Below are 17,834 nucleotides of genomic sequence, written 5' to 3'. Positions count from 1 at the left end.
ATCACAACATGAACCAAACAAGTTCTCTAAAATAAACAAGTAGAATGCAACCCAAAATAACAAATGAGTACAATGAAAAAGGTTGAATTCTGAACAATAGTTAATATTAATAACAAAATATATGTGAATTATAAATTATATCCAAATCAAGCTTGAATTAAAGTCACCTGGAAATAGATTTTTTTCTGTCTTTCAAACACAAGAGTATATGCTTACGAACAATAAAACATTTTTTTGAGTAATTTATTGTCACGATTTATATGTTTAAAAAATATATAAAGTTGTTTAGGGGGGCTGACTCCGCCTACCCCTTTTGTGACGTCAATCGAGGCAGACTTTGCCTGCAATGCGTATAGTAAACACACGTGCAAAGTACATGTACGTCCAAGTCGTGAGTTGGTACGTTTCAAAAAGTGTTTTCCTGCATTCAGCAGCAATACACCTGGTCGGCATTGCCGGAAAAAAAAAATAAAAAAATCGTTTTTTGAAACGTACAAACTCACGACTTGGTCCGTACATGTACTTTGCAATTGTGTTTACTCTACGCATTACAGGCAAAGTCTGCCTCGATTGACGTCACGAACAGCGCCCTCTCGGGTCGGGGTCTACTCTTAAATTTGTAAATAACATAAGAACTGATTTTTTAAAACCTTAGTTAACTGTTTATTCACATTCCACTCATCAAAACACATATATTAGTGGCAAAAGCTTTATTTTGAAAAAAAATATCACTTCCAGGTGACTTTAATCATCATTCAGATGTAAGAAAGCAAAGTAAACAATTTGAAAACATCCTTGTGTAAAAAGACGACCATGTCTACAATTTCAACTTACCAGACACAAAACAAACAAACATGAAGAATAATTAAAACCAAATGCAACTAGGTGGAAAATATTCTGCAAATGATAAGACGACGCACCAGCCTTCGAACGGCGGACAATGGTTTTTACGTTTTTAAGAGAGGCTGTACAAATTTTTGTCTAAAAATATCGCAATATTTACCTTGCGTGATAACAGCCCACAGAACACAAAACGGGGAGAGTAAATACTACTTGAGCCTACATACTTGTTTTATAGCTATGTTCACATGATGACATGAAATGCCTGGGGTGGATTTCACAAAGGTAGTCCTAACTTAGGACTAGTCCTAGGCAATGCTAAGAGATAGGACCAGTCCTAAGTTAGGATGAGTTACTGGTCGTAACTTAGGACCAGTCCTATCTCTTAGAATTGCCTAGGCGTAGTTAGGACTACCTTTGTGAAATCCACGGGGTGGATTTAATAACTGCTCGGGCAGTATTCATTGTGGAAACGTTTTATTTTTCTCTTTGAGCCATTTCAGTTTTTTGTTATCTCGATGCCATTATTTAAGTCACGTTCCGTTGTGAATAGGCGACTTGTGTTTTGTTTGTTTTTCATATAAGGGACTGGGTTATGTATATATTAATCTTTTGCTGCGATTTTATTGTAGGTTTTTTTATAGAGTTTTCTCTCTTAAAGGAACACGTTGCCTTGGATCGGTCGAGTTGGTCTTTGAAAAGCCTTTGTAACCGTTTTTTTATAAAATGCATATGAGTAGAAAGCTGTTGTAAAAGCAGAATACAATAATCCACACAAACATGCCTCGAAATTGCGTGGTTTTCCTTTTACCTCGTCGACTAAACACGTCGGCCATTTATGGGGGTCAAAATTTTGACTCCCATAAATGGCCGACCATGTTAGTTCGCACAGTAGAAGGAAAACCACGCAATTTCGAGGCAAACTTGTGTGGAACATTGTATTCTACTTTTAAAACACCTTTCCAACCATATGCATTTTATAAAAAACGGTTACAAACGCTTTTGTTTTGACCAACTCGTCCGATCCAAGGCAACGTGTTCCTTTAAAAATGTCATAACAGATGAATCAAGAAAGGATTCAGGTTTAGTCATAACAGATGAATCAAGAAAGGATTCAGGTTTAGTGGTCTAGGATAATTAGAAAAAAATTATTTCTTATGATTTCAATCATGTTTTTGTGTAGTTCAATTTTGTTGGTATTTTTTGTACTATTTTATTTAAACTTTTTATTAATCTTTTATTTAGTTTGTATATTTTGTATATTTTTTTATTTGGTGATATTTATTATCTTAGACAGTTTCTGAACCCCTACATTGAATGTCAGCAATGTTAACAAAACCTGAACAACAATTGTAAGCTCAGGAAAACTCCTATAGTGTCTTTCAATATATCATCAGTATTCAACCTTGCACTTTAAATGTTGTCAAGCTTCATTCCACAAACTGTATTGAATTTCTTCGACGAATAAACGATTTCTATTTTTGTTGACATTTTCAGCAAGTTGCTCTTTAAACATTACGTCCTTAGTGAGTTAAGGAAGTCTCTTAGTAGCGTCCAGTACCATCTTCATTGTGAAATCTATACCCTCTTCATTATACCAAAATCGTTTCTTTAATTGTATTGATTTTCTTTTAATAACAAACGATTTCCAGGTTTTGACAGTTTCAGCACTTTGCTACCAAAACATGATTTCCTTAAAAGCTACTGAACCTTCAGGAAAGCTACTGTTTTCAGTATCATCAGTACTGTAGAACCGTAGGCCTGCTTTTTTGGGGTCAAATTCATTCCTCAAATTGTTTTGAACTCTTCCTCAAGTAAACGAATTCCACCTTTTGACATTTTCAGCAAATTGCTCCACGAATATGATTTCCTAAGCAGAAACTCTTAGAAGGTTTCAGTACTACCATCATTGTGAAATGTTACCTACTTCATTTTATTAAAATCATTCCTTAAACTGTATTGAATTTCTTTTAAGAATAAACGATTTCAAGATTTTGACATTTTCAGCAATTTGCCCCTAAACGTGGTTCCTCCGCAGTTGATGAAAACAGATACTCAACAACAACTCGCATGTTACAGATTTAAGTCAGTAAAGAATATCGTCGCTCCTTTGCGGCACGACGTTGCTTCCTAACTAGATATCTATCAAAATGTTCCTAACCATTAGCCAAACTTCACAAAGCTGCTTACAAAGTAGCTAAGCACAACTTAATTATGCTTACAAGAACAGGGTTACCAGCGAAATTACACCTGTGAATATCCTGCTCATTCCTTCTCAGCATAAAAGCAATATTTTCTGCTTAAGCAGTTCTATGAAATTGGGCCTCGACAAAGGATTTCTGAGGGGAATCGAAGATAAAATTCTTTGAAATGAAGTCATCATCGAGAAATAAGGGAATCGATGTGTGGTGAAGAGGTTTTCAACTTGTGGTTTAATCCCGCCGAGGCCTGGTTCTTGATAATTTTACCGAGACGAAGTCGAGGTAAATTATCAAGAACCAGGCCTCGGCGGGTTTAAACCACTAGTTGAAAACCGATTCAACACACTTTGATTCCCATTCATAAATACCTTTTCGGTCAAAAAACATCAACACTTTTTGTCAAAAAGTAAAATAAATGCAAAAAATGTCATTGTTCAAAGATTTCTTTCACAACACCCCTCCAGCTATGAAATGGTAAGGCCCTCGAGTAAACAACTCATAATAAGGAGATTGCTGTGCCCCTCGCGCGTATCGCGTGATGTGGCGCAACACTGTCCCGGCCGTTGGTCTCGACCAATAGGAATGAAGAAACTGTCTTATAAGAACAGGTGCAAGCTCGCGTGTCACGCTCATGTTTCAACACGTATTACTGGTCATTAACAAAGGTTTAAACACCTCCACGTGACGCGCTCTCCACCAATAGGAATAGCGAAACTGTCTTAGGTATTTATGAATAAAAGTTATAGCCGGAAAAATTTCCTCAATACGGCAGCAGAAGAGCTAGAATGTAATTAAATAAGATAAATTCTTGGACAGTGACAGATGTGTTTAGGGTTTTAGTCTGTTGTAAACCACCAGTCGTCCAGAAACACTAATATCCTGTTTCATGCTGTTATAAATGTCTGACAATATTCTGTGAAATATTATACACTATGGATCACAAAAAGATGTCAATGCTCGCACAATGCTTGCATACTGCTTTAACATTTATACGTGAATGGGAAATGAAGGAGTCGGTGTGCGTTATCCCTTCCTTGCTTTTTTGAGGGATTTTGTTTTCTACTGGAAGTTGCATTATTTAGTTTTAAAATATGGTTAACGATCCATGGCCACTTTGCAATGCAGCAGTTAATGTTGCTGTTGTTGCTTCTATTGCTGCTGATGCTGCTGTTTTACCTGTTGCTTCGTTGTTGCTGTTGATGTAGCTGCAGCTAGCTGCTGCTGATGTACTGGGCCCAATTTCATGGCTCTGCTTACCGTAAGCACATAATCGGCGCTTGCGGAAGCAGGGAATTCTGTGCTTACGGCAAGCGTATTTCACGGGTTAGCGGCGAATTTTTGCTTCTGCGCGTGCGTACTTCACGTTACTAGGCATTCTACGCTTACAAGGCTAGCACAGAAACTCGGCGCTTGCACGTAAGCGGGGAATCGCGATCGTAAGCGCACAATTATTCGGCGGTAAGCAGAGCCATGAAATTTTGCCCTGCTGCAGTTGTTGTCGTTGGTGTTTGTTATTGTTGCTGATGTTGTTATTGATGGCGTCTTCGTCGTCGTCATCGTCGTCGTCGTTGTTCTTGTTCCATTGTGTCATAAATTATTAACCAATAGAACCAATTTCAACGCACAGGAAATTGTCGGTATCAGTTCATGAAAATGTATCAATGTTGTTTATTTAGAAATAGTTAATTACATGCCATGAATGTTGAGTGTGGAGTATTTAATGCAGTTTTCAACGATGTATGCAACATAGCATTGCTCAAACGTTGTTACATTGTAGCCTTTTTAACAATTTGCAAATTTAAAGAAAACAAACTTCAGCCTTTTGGCTGCTATCGTTTTTACAGTTAACCATTTTTATAAATGCAGCTTTATGCCAACGCCATCCATCAAATACGGGTCATTAATCGGCCACATGCGAAACTTATTGCTGATAAATACGGGCAGCGGCAAAGGAGTTCCTCTAATTAAAAAAATAAAATGTGATGTCATTCGAACAGACTGACTTCCCCTTCATGGTTGACGGAGCATGACAGTCCGACACTGCCCAAGCATGGATCATACGGACCAACTTCGATCAGTCAAAACTGTTTCATTTATTATTATTATTATCAAGATACTATGAAACATGACGAGGAAGTCACTCAGGTTCTCTTATAAGGGGGCACGTCCTGGGGGCGCTGAAATAAATTTGGGGCGCGCAAATAAGTTGGGGCATCAGTCACAACAATGTAAACTGTAGTTTTGGCTGGTTAACCATTTCTGTTCAGCAATATATTCTGTGCTAAGCAAGTTGTTGTGCTTACTGGCTTTATTGAAACCATGGTATGATAAAACTGAGCCCTGATATTGATGCGCTTAACTTACCAACAGACGTGTTGAATGACGGATGCTCAATCCTGTCTAGCACAGTCTGCCATTGTAGGCACTCCATGCAGGCTGATTCCACTGTACTGGTCGTGCATGCCGTGGATACACTGCCCTGGTACTCCTTGCGGTTCGGATCGTAACAGTCCCACTGACCTGTTTAACGGGGAAAACAAACATTTTACATTTCGTTATTCTGGGCACTCAAGACGCCAGCCGAATATTGTACGTTGAAATAAGAGAATTACGTTCAATTCACACTTCATTATCTATGGATGCTGTTATTTTGAGACACATTCAAAATATTGGCATACTGAACACTATATGAAACACAATTTAAAGAATTTAGTTATATGCATGGCTGGAAAGAACACACCAGAAGCAGTTATTTGGTATATGTCTAAGCTTTTGGGGTGTATCGCGTTGCTGAGTTACTCCCATTTGAAATTAGCCAGAATGTAATTTTTTGTTAAAAACGATTTTTACAAGTAAAGTGATGTTTTAAACTACCATTTCGCGCTTAAGGATACAAATTGGACTAAAGTATGATCACAAAATTGTTGTAGTCATAGCTTTATTGCCTAAAAAAATGTGTAATAAAGGTTTACCATGCAAATATAAATCTTAAAAAGTAAAAGTTTTTTATTTTATTTTTTCCACATTAAACTGTCCATCACTCAGTAATGCATTGGGCGACATCTGACTCATTTTCACAGAGTGGGTCACATTTTTGTTTTACATTTCATGAATCTGTGCTCTCAGACGACAGTTTGATTCAACAAATTACAGTCAGTTCAGTTAAATTATCTATGGATGCTACCATTTTGCAACACATTCAAAATATTGACTGTTTTGTTGTAAATGGAAGCCATGTTGAAAAATTGCCGTAATTGCCATCTCATAAATGCATCTCATCTAATTGTAAAAGAAAAAGAATATTCCTTCAGGGCAGTTTAATTAATTAGCGTTGGGTGTGTTTCAGCACATGGTGTTTTTGAAGCATTAATTTCTGCCTCGAAGGGTTTTAATAAGAATGCACGATTATGTTTTCTAATACCCGTAAACTCATTTAATTTACGCTCCAAAAAGTTACAATACCACGCCCTTTTGTAGAGTCAAATTTTTGACTCCACTAAATGGCCGACCGTGTTAGTTCGCAAATTGAAGGGAAAACCGTGCAACTTCGAGGAATATGTGTGTGTTATTTATATTCTACTTTTTGTAAAACATCTTTCAAAACATGCATTTCATATAACGAACGGTTTCAAACGCTTTTTATAAACAAACTCGCCCGATCCTAGGCAACGTGGAGTCCCTTCACTATACTAATCAGATGCTTTGGCGATGGTTTATGAAGTATGGTAATATTGACTGTAGAAGTGGTTGTTTAAATGCATGGACACTATTGGAATTACTCAAAATAATTATTAGTGTCCAGTGTCTTTAAACTCATTTACGCTCCAAAATGTTTCCCAAAGTTACAATACCACGCCATTTTGAAGAGTCAAATCTTTGACTGGCCTCAAGAAGGCCGACCGTATTAGTTCGCAAATTAAAAGGAAAACCTTGCAACTTCAAAGCATATGTGTGTATTCTTATACTCTACTTTTTGTAAAGTATCTTTCTAAACATGCATTTCATAATAAACAGTTTCAAACGCTTTTTATAAACCAACTCGCCCGATCCAATGCAACCTAGCCAGTTGCTGTGGCGATGGTTATGGAGTGTTATGGTATTATTGACCGTAGAAGTGGTTGTTTAAGTGAGTGATATCATTATATTATATTAGTTACATACTCAATGTCAGGTAAACATTACTGCATAGCGTGGAAGGACAGGCATTCATTGTTGAATGAGGCTAATGAAAGCGAAAATGTTTCTCTAGTTCTTTCTGAGCATTAAAGGGTGAAATATAAACGCGTTGGAACGAAGCACAATCTGTTTAGAGGCTTGACGAATTAATTAAACAGGCAAAGTTTGAAGACACTGGAAACCTTGGTAATTGCCACCAGACCAGTCTTCTCACTTGCTGTATCTCAACATATGCACTTACAAAAAAACTGTGAAAATTTGAACTCAATTGGTCGTCGGAGTTGCGAGGAAGAACAACAACCCTTGTCACACGAAGTTGTGCGCTTTCAGCTGATGCTTGAGTTTGAGACCTCAAAATCAAATAGTGGGGTCTCGAAATAAAATTCAAATATTTTAGTGAGAAATTACTTCTTTCTCGAAAACCAATTGCGAATCACAATGGGTTATCGGAACATAGGTATTTTGAAATCTTTTTCAGAACCACCCCAACTCATATAGAGATAGTCATTACATGGTGTTACCGCAAACCCCTCTATAAACCTAGAGATGTCTAGGAAAAGACAGCAGTCACATATTAATTTCGAACAGGCTGATTGTTAGGGTATCAATGGAAACATTATAGAGCCAAGGAATGAATGCACTTTCTATAAACCATTGACATATCATCTTTAAAGTCATTGGACACTATTGGTAATTACTGTTGATAGTATAAAACATTGTGAGAAACGGATCCCTCTGAAGTAACGTAGTTTTTGAGAAAGAAGTAATTTTCAACGAATTTGATTTCGAAACCCACCCTTGTATCCGCACGTTTCGCCGTGTCATGTGTTTAAATTAAATCCGTAATTCTCGATATTGAGAATTGATATTGTTTTTCTGTTTTCTCAAACAGTAAAGCTGTTCATGGAATAATATTGAAAGAGAAGTCTTTCACCATTACCTTCTGTAAACCCTGTTAGTTATTTGTAAATCTGTGAACCTTTTTTTCTGAACCGAGAGGGTCCATCCAATGGCTTTAAACTGTTATCATATCAAGAATTATCAGGTACTTTGTGTTTGTACAAGAAAAGTACACCCTTTGGTTCAATGCATCAGTCAACGCGTGATGCATTACAACATGATCTCACATCAGACAACATTGTTTATCGGTCTTTGAATCAGGCTTGGTGGCCTCCAGAACTATGTTTAAAGGGAACATTACAGAATTGGTAACATCTCGTTTAAGATCACATATTTACACAACACTTACACGATCTAATGATGACGATAGTAGAAAACATCCCGTGAAATATTTATATCAAAAAATGTCATGTTTGATGAGAAATACCTACAACTATAATTTCCCGTTTGGAGTTTATCGGTCAGTGAGCATTTTATTAAAAACAATTTAATCGATGTCTTGCAAAGTATATGTACACTCGGGATTTCACTATTCTCTCGTGACCCAGACGGCCGATCGATCTCAATCCTGTACATGTTTGTCAATTTATATATATATGGTGGATTACATAAAGTGCCTACACTGCTAGCAACTGCATTGTTAACAAAAACCAATTCTGTAATGTTCCTTAAAACCGTTTGTTTTTTTCATCGTCAAATATCACCCTTTTCTTATCATTGGATCTTATGAGTGGGTTGCAATTACATTATGTTTTTGGAGCTCTTATGGTAACAGAGTGGCTGTTGACAGGCCGTGCAGAGATTGGACAATTATTATAAGAACATTGAGTTTTCATGTATACGTTGACTTTAAAGGCGAATATACCTTTGTTAACCGTTCGATTGTTTCAATCCTTTATAAATGCAAATGTAGGCCTATACACTAAAACCAACATCTCAAAATTTTAATTGAAAACGTGGTCGCAGTTTCGAGATATATCCGAAAATCCGGAGCAGTTTATCTACGCAGGAAGACTTATTCGTTTTCGGAATACATTTCTGAGAAATTATCTGACAATATCGTTTCTAATAGTTTTTTATTTTGGGGAAAAAACTGATATCTTTTCATAACCAAATTACTTTATTTTCCGATGTATTTGTCATAGCCATGAACTTTGTGAGTGGTTAGTAAACGTCTACCTGCGCTTTAAAAGTATTAAATAAATGTAGTTATATAAACTCGAATGGTACGACTTTAGACGGACACGTTGCCTTGGACCGGACGAGTTGGTCCATAAAAAGCGTTTGTAACCGTTTGCTATAAAATATATATGGCTGTAAAGATGTTTTAAAAGTAAATTTGATGATCCACACAAGTTTGCCTCGAAATTGCGTGGTTTTCCTTTTGCTTTGCGAGCTAACACGGTCGGCCATTACGTGTTAGTCGACGAGGTAAAATGAAAACCATGCAATTTCGAGGCATGTTTGTGTGGATCATTGTTTAATACATCTTTCTACCAATATGCATTTTATAACAAACGATTACAAACGCTTTTCAAAGACCAACTCGACCGATCCAAGGTAACGTGTTCCTTTAACGGTCACTTAATAGTCTCTTCAGTGGTACCGAAGTGCAAAGTGTCCGGTTTTTATAATCATCATCAAACAAAGTTTTTTCCCAGGTAAATTTCAAATAGAGTATGTACTCCAGCCCACGCCCCCCCCCTTCTTCAGTACATCCCAATACCCTATGAACAGGTTTATCTAAACATTGCGGATCGAGTATTAATGTTCGCTATGTCGAGAGGGGATCCAGTGTCACCAATTATTGGAAACTGCACCAATGAAGACCCTCCAAACGCTTGATTAATACCCTCCCTAAAATGCCGATAGTCCGGACTCTGTGTGGTTTTGAAACGATGAGTGTTTTGGAAGCTTGTTCGAGAGTGCACTATGAACCGGGACAGGAGAGGTTAAAAAGCGTCTCGAGTCCCTCGGTCGATCGGGATGGAGTGTTATTCTTTCTTGACGCAAAAGGGTGAATTTCGTTTTGGGCTGCAGGGGCCTGAGCAAACTGGGGGCGGGCTAACTTAGGATTAATCTTAAGGTCTGCATGCTACAGTGCAGGGTTGGGACTCGTCCTAAGTCCTAAGATCAGTCTTAAAGTTAGGACGAGCTTTGTGAAATCGACGGCAGTATATTTAAAGACCATTATTCTCGGTGCATCTCAATTTATGCATAAAATAACAAATCTGTGAACATTGGAATCAGTATTGGCCATCGAAGTTACAAGAGAAAAATGAAAGAAGAAAAAAAAAAAAACTTATTGCACATATTTGTGAGGCCTATCTATAAAAGGCTTCGGGCCTGAAGTATTTAATGTATGAGTGTGGATTTACCTATTACCACTTGCGTCAAGTGCCTTGGCGTACGCGTGCTCTCAATGCGCTTAAACAAAGATAAACATTTTAGACACTTAGTGTATAACTTGTAAACTCTGTGACCGATTTATATTACACAGCACATTAAGATGCGCGGGTTGATGCAGTGCATTCAGCAGCCACTGTCAGAAACACCTTGGCACATCTCCTTCCCATAAGTGCACATGGGTTATTTTACATGCATAACATAACACACGGGACCTACGGCTTTACGTCCCATCCGACGGACGAAGCAATATTGATTAAACGTGTATGCATATCGCTTCAGGACACTCAGTGTCAGGACTAGGACCCAATACAACACTGTGATGTGGCAAATAGCAGAGCTATATGTTGATTCTTCGTGTTTGTTGTATATAGAGCATTGTGGCCTGTAGTGTATTTTGTACTGTACATGGTAAACATTAACTTTATGTCATTTTTGTAGATTTGATGTAAGGGCCGAAATGAATTTAGCATCGTGGATTATAAAGTGAATTGAATATTGAACATTCAGCACTTGTACCGTGCAACCTGATATGTTGACCGATGTGTGCAAACATTATTCCAGCTGCGTTTACTGTCTGCAAGTATAAACTCAATAGCCTAGAATTCAAATAGCAAACGTCAGTTTTGTCTAGCACTAACTTGATTTTTCGTTTTCTGGTTGGCTCTGAAAATGATGTCGCAGATGGCAAAATGCTGTGCTGTTTAACTTGGCACGTACTCCCACAGTCTATTCATACTGTGCTCAGGTGTACACCTTGCCCGTACAGTCCTCGAGTGCAGATTAGTTTTGCCTGGAAAACTTGATTCCGTTTTCAATATCAACTTGAAACTGCGATGGTTCTATGACAGGCGTCGCGGATTCACCTTTTTTTTTCAGTAGTATGGAATTTCTATGCTCAACAATTTCTCCATTGAAAAGCACTGCGACAGTGGCAATTTTGTTGTACAGAAAAGGGAAAGTGCGTCGCGGATTGCAAAAGAAGTTTCGCATTTTGAGTTGCAATCCCTTAAAGGCAGTGGACACTATTGGTAATTACTCAAAATAATTATTGGCATAAAACCTTTCTTGGTGACGAGTAATGGGGAGAGGTTGATGGTATAAAGCATTGTGAGAAACGGCTCCCTCTGAAGTGCCATAGTTTTCGAGAAAGAAGTAATTTTCCACGAATTTGATTTCGAGACCTCAAGTTTAGAACTTGAGGTCTCGAAATCAACCATCTAAACGCACACAACTTCGTGTGACAAGGGTTATTTTTCTTTCATTATTATCTCGCAACTTCGATGACCGATTGAGCTCAAATTTTCACATGTTTGTTATTTTATGCATATGTTGAGATACACCAACTGTGAAGGCTAGTCTTTGACAATTACCAATAGTGTCCACTGCCTTTAATATTGTAAAACCAAAAAATGTGCAAATAAGTAAAAATTGTATTTGTGTTTGGGTTGGTCAATGCAATGTTTCCTTATTCACTCAATCACAGACACTGTCGGATATAGTTTCATATTTATAGGGTAACACAATTTATGATAATAGAACTCATTTTATTGTTGCGTACAATTTCATTTTATTTTCTCACGAGAGAGGGGAGTGCAATTCGATCTGCCCCTGGCGTATTAAGGTCCCCTGAGAAGACTGTATAAAGTTTCTAAAAATGATAGCCCGTCTAGTCTTGCTCTCGTGTCCCGCAATTTAAATGTTTTAGGAATTCGCTATGGCCATTGGGAATATCGTATGTAAACCATTTAACATCGTTTAGAAAACGTGTGTATGAACATGTATTTCAATTTATTGTAGGAATACGGGGGAGGGGTGACTTTGGCAAATTAGTCTTTAAAAGCCTTTTTTGTGAAAGTATAAGTGATTGGGCGTCGGACTTGTCAGAATATATGTCTGCGGAATACAAGCTGTCGAATTTATTCGAATTTGACTGATGGTATGTCAAATCTATGACACTTTTAAAGTGAAACTGACAAAGATTCTTACCTGATTAGGGATACTTCTTACACAGTGCCACAAAGCTGAGTTGGTTATAAGCACTTATCCCATTTCTGGATCACGCTGACCCGGAAAATATTAAAATGGTTTTTTTTTTAACTGTTAATTTGTATTTGGATGATATCCAGTGAAATATTATTATCGAACATTGCGTACGTTGGCATAGGGACCATGTTTTTGTTTTTGTTCGTTGGTCGTGTTAACGGGGCTGAAGACGTTAACCTGCATGCCAAACCACCCGTAATGATTTTCATTTTTGATTGTCGCAACCTAGTTGAACAGAATCAAATCAGTTTATTAAGCATGCTGCAACTGTTACATCTCTCGCCCTTTTACAGTTGCCGAACGGTCAAGGTTAATGTGAAAGGTCCTCTGCCCCACCCCCCCCGTCCCCTTCGTAATTGGCAGTGACTTTCAGTTATTGATTGGTTGTTGAGTGTTCATCATCGCGACGGTATAGAGACCGGCTGTGAATGAGAGTTCTGCTAAATGAACCGTTCTTGCCTGCGCGGCCCGTAAACGTTGCAGCGCCAGACCTCCGTTCTAATTTAAGACCCAAGCATTATGTATTCCGAGACCTAATGTAGCCCAGCCGGTACCTAAATTAATTAGGGTTGCGCTAAAATAAACCGATCCCCACCTGTAAAGGACGAAAGCGTAGTGTCATGTCCTGGCGGTTCAAAAGCACCAGATTCAAATGTTGGTGGTCATGTTCAGCAGAGTGTGGGTTCGAGCCCCAGTCGTGACACTTGTGTCTTTAAGCAAGACACTTATTCATGGTGGTTCGTCCTTCGGGTGGGACGTAAAGCAGTTGGTCCAGTGCGCTAAAGAACCTAGAGCACTTATTGAAAAGAGACGGGGTTGGCCCCGGTGTTCCTGGTTTGATTGGCAGCATATTGCGCCACGGCACCTTGTAAACCACTACACGGTGCTATGTTAAAGGAGTAGATCTCATACTTCAAACGTAGTCCCACATACCTTGCCGGAAATACTGTATGTTACAGCAGCGCCACAGGAGCATCACTGAGTGATGATTGTTTGTGATATTATAATAAGCCACCATTATAGTACCCACCAAAAAACACCCTGTATTGATCCCAACAGAGCAGAACGAACTGGACGCAGTTAATTAGAGACAACGAGTCCGTAAGTTTACCAGATATTAAAATTAGCAATCCTCAATTTGAAAATCGCAAATCTAATTAGAAAATTCTAATTATTTTAAGTGATTGATATGCAAGCGCATCGTGACCCCAACTGGTTTGACGAGAGTCTTGTTATATTAAAGATTGTCAATTTTAAGCTCAGGTGCTCTCCCTGCTTGAGCCAAGGTCAAAGTGAAGCGGACCAAATAAGTCCCATTAGTAATTTTGCTTTCAATAAGAAAGACCTACTTGTAGTCTACCCTTACAAAATATATATTAAAGTCAACATCTATTTGAGTCAAATTGTAAAATTATTACAATTTTTTTTTAGATGGTTGATTTCAAAACCTCAAGTTCTAAATCTGAGGTCTCGAAATCAAATTTGTGGAAAATTACTTCTTTCTCGAAAACTATGTCACTTCAGAGGGAGCCGTTTCTCACAATGTTTTATACCATCAACCTCTCCCCATTACTCGTCACCAAGTAAGGTTTTATGCTAATAATTATTTTGAGTAATTACCAATAGTGTCCACTACCTTTAAGACGAATCACTCGTCCAAATCGAGAAGACTACAGTCTCGTCTCTTCGTAAAGTCCACTCTGGACACTTTGACTCTGAGTGGGTCAGATCTGACCCGAATACAAAATTATGGAAGAGCGGTAAAATCACACTTTCCTCTTTCGATGACATTTTGTTAGGAAGACGGGCAGAGTACACTGTTCGAAGCGTCGAGACCACACCGACTCTTCTCAGAGCCAACACTCCCACAGTAAAACACTCACAGTCGTGTTTGAACAGTACGTTAAAGGACACCTATTGTACTTTCTGTTGTTCCTGTATTGAAGCAATCCCTATTGGTTTTGTACACAAATGACTACAGAGGACCCATAAAAACAAAGCACCGACTAGTGAGGACCTGATGTCCCTATTGAAAAATGTCCTCGGATGGTAGGTCATACAAACACATGGTTGTACCCGCAAGTTGACTATTATTTATAGTTTCTTCATATTATTTATTCACACAATAAAAAGCTTCAAATATGAAATTTCTTATTACAACCACGTGTCACTAAGTATTAAATAAACAGCAGCCGCGGCAGTGGGTCCTTTTAAGACACGCTGAAGACATCCAAACAAAAAGTCGTCGTACTTCTTGACCGTTTGTGAATTATTCCCCAGTGAATTCCATTTCTGACAACCCTCCTCCTCTTCTCAGTCTAAAGTTCCGTGTTTTGGAACAATTCCCAGTTATAGGGGTGTCCCACCGTCCCTGATGTAATAAAGGCAGAGAGAAACGTACAGGTCTCAATTTCATAGAGCTGCTAAGCACAACAATTTGCTAAGCATGAAACGTTTGCCTTGATAAATTAAAACAAAAGGATTACCAACCAAATTTTAACGTGATTTTCAGCATAATTTCATATAAGCAAACAACCGCTGAACCGCAGTAACAAGCAATATGCAACAACTGGAAATTTGGTTGGTAATCCTGTTTTTATTAAGAAATTTCACGCCAAGCAATGTTTTTGTGCTTAGCAGCTCTATGAAATTTGCCCCGGGTCTCTTACCAATGGGGTCGACCTCATCACGTCGTCCCTGCTCATCCTTTGCAATAAATTCCTGAGTTATTTAGTCGTTTTTTATTTCGCGTTTTCAGGGGACGGGAATCCTATCCTTTGTAGAAATGTCCATGACGTCCTAAAGATAATATTGTGACAGTTAACGAATCGTTTTGGTTTCAATTTTCCATCGAGGGATATAATTATGTTTTCATGATCGAGCGTATTGGACATCTGAAATTGCACTTCCGGAAAGCAATACTTCGCCTCATGTGGATTTTTGTGTGTGCCCCAGTTAAAGAATGCGGTAACATGTTGTTTGAAGGCACAGGACATGTTTAGTAACTGTCAAAGACCAGTATTCTCACTTAGTGTATCCCAACATATGCATAAAATAACAAACCTGTAAAAATTTGGGCTCAATTGGTCATCTAGGTTGCAAGAGAATAATAATAATAATAATAATAATAATAATAATAATAAACATTTATATAGCGCCAAATCCATTAAAAATGCCCCAGGCGCTTTACAACAACACAAATTTTAACCACAAAAACAAAAACAAAATTAAAAGGTCCAAAATTAAAATCCATAAAGTATGATCACAAAACAAAATAATGAAAGAAAAAACACCCTTGTTGTATAACTTTGTGTGTTTTCGGATGCATATTATAAAAGGCCCCAGTCCTGATGTCTTTTATTATTTGAGTGATTTAATTACCTCTATCTCAAAATCTAGAGGGAACCGTTTCTCACAATGTTTTATACTGGCAACAGCTCTCCATTGCCCGTTTACCAAGTAATTTTGTATGCTTACAATTATTTTTCAATAATTACCAACAGTGTCCAGTGCCTTTAAAAATACCCCGGGCCCAATGGATAAGTTTCTAATGGACGTTACTGTTGAGTATAGGTCGTGCTATGTACTCTGGTTAGAAAATATCACCACCGTGTGATTGAATTCACCGGAAAAACATTATTAAGACAACATTCATGTTTGCTTTTCTAGAGCAACACTTGAACGTTCAGATTTCACGCCTTGGTCGATGTAAGTCATGGGCGGAGAAAAAAAAGGTAGAACTTAGTTGAGGATAGGAAAAAAAGGGAGAGAGTGGGAGAGAAATTCAAACAAAACTCAACATCCGTGTGACTGATTTCACAACAAAAACATCAAGACTACATTCATGTCGCTTTTCTATAACGACACTTAAAGCCATTATACACTTTCGGTACGGGAAAAAAAAGTTCACAGATTTACAAATAACTTTAAGGGTTTACAGAAGGTAACGATGAAAGACTTCTTTTGAAATATTATTCCATGAAATACTTTACTTTTTGAGAAAACACTAAAACAATATCAATTCTCGATAGCGAGAATTACCAATTTATGTTGAACACATGTCATGACACGAGGAAACGTGCGGAAACAAGGGTGGGTTTTCCCGTTATTTTCTCCCGACTCCGATGACGGATTGGGCCTAATTTTTCACAGGTTTGTTATTTTATATAGAAGTTGTGATACACAAAGTGTGGGCCTTTTTTACCGAAAGTGTCCAATGGCTTTAAACGTTCAGATTTCACGCCTCGGTAGATTTAAGTCATGGGTGGAGAAATTAGGGTAGAACTTAGCGGAGGAAAGAAAGGAAGATAGTAGGGTCATATCTTTGGATTCCGTGACCATTTTTTTGCTACCTTTTTTTCTCGATGGATTTGACTTCAGGAACCATTTAAAAGGAAAATTAGCTCCTATGAACCTCTGAAATGTGATAGGAACTTTTTTTATTGCGCAATATTCAAAATGGCCGCCGACGCCATCTTGAAAAACATAAATTGTAATAGCTCTGGCACCAGATGACCTAGATGGACAAAGGAGATGTCCTTTTCCACTATATCTGACATGACAAATACACTGGAGTGGTAATTGTAAGGTTTGGGGGCCATCTTGACTTCTAAATCCAATATGGCCGCCGACGCCATCTTGAAAAACATAAATTGTAATAGCTCTGGCACCAGATGACCTAGATGGACAAAGGAGATGTCCTTTTCCACTATATCTGGCATGACAAATACACTGGAGTGGTTATTGTTAGGTTTAGGGACCCCCTTGACCTCTAAATCCAATATGGCCGCCGGACGCCATCTTGAAAACCATAACTTTTATTAGCTCTGGCACCAGATGACCTAGACGGACAAAGGAGATATCCTTTTCCACTATATCTGGCATGGCAAAGACACTGGAGTGGTTATTGTAAGGTTTGGGGACCATCTTGACCTCGAAATCCAATATGGCCGTCGGATGGCATCTTAAAAAACATAACTTTCATTAGCTATCGCACCAGATGACCTAGACAGACAAAAGATATGTCATTTTCCACTAAATTTGGCATTACAAGTCTACTGGAACGGTTATTGTAGAGAGTGGGGATCATCCTAAACCCCAAATCCAAGATGGCCGCTGTCACCATCTTACAAATTATGAATTGTAATAGCTCAGGCACAAGAAGAGCTGTACAAACAAATATGGTGTAATTGTCCACTATTTCTGGCATTACAACTGATTTTAACTGATTCAAGCACTCTCGATACATACGGGCAAAAAACTCGC

General features: G+C 38.2%; 1 protein-coding gene across 1 annotated transcript in view; it reads right to left on the bottom strand.

The window, feature by feature from the left end:
• The window catches only part of LOC139947054 (uncharacterized), a 108,237-nt gene that overhangs the window by 71,862 nt on the left and 18,541 nt on the right, over positions 1-17,834 (bottom strand). Inside the window, exon 2 of the mRNA XM_071944882.1 lies at positions 5,406-5,561. Coding sequence (XP_071800983.1) covers positions 5,406-5,561 — 156 coding nt within the window. The remainder of the gene's footprint in view (positions 1-5,405; positions 5,562-17,834) is intronic.

This window comes from Asterias amurensis, chromosome 14 (genome assembly GCF_032118995.1).
Source record: "Asterias amurensis chromosome 14, ASM3211899v1".
Classification (NCBI taxonomy): domain Eukaryota; kingdom Metazoa; phylum Echinodermata; class Asteroidea; order Forcipulatida; family Asteriidae; genus Asterias; species Asterias amurensis.
This window is presented reverse-complemented; position numbering and strand designations above follow the sequence as displayed.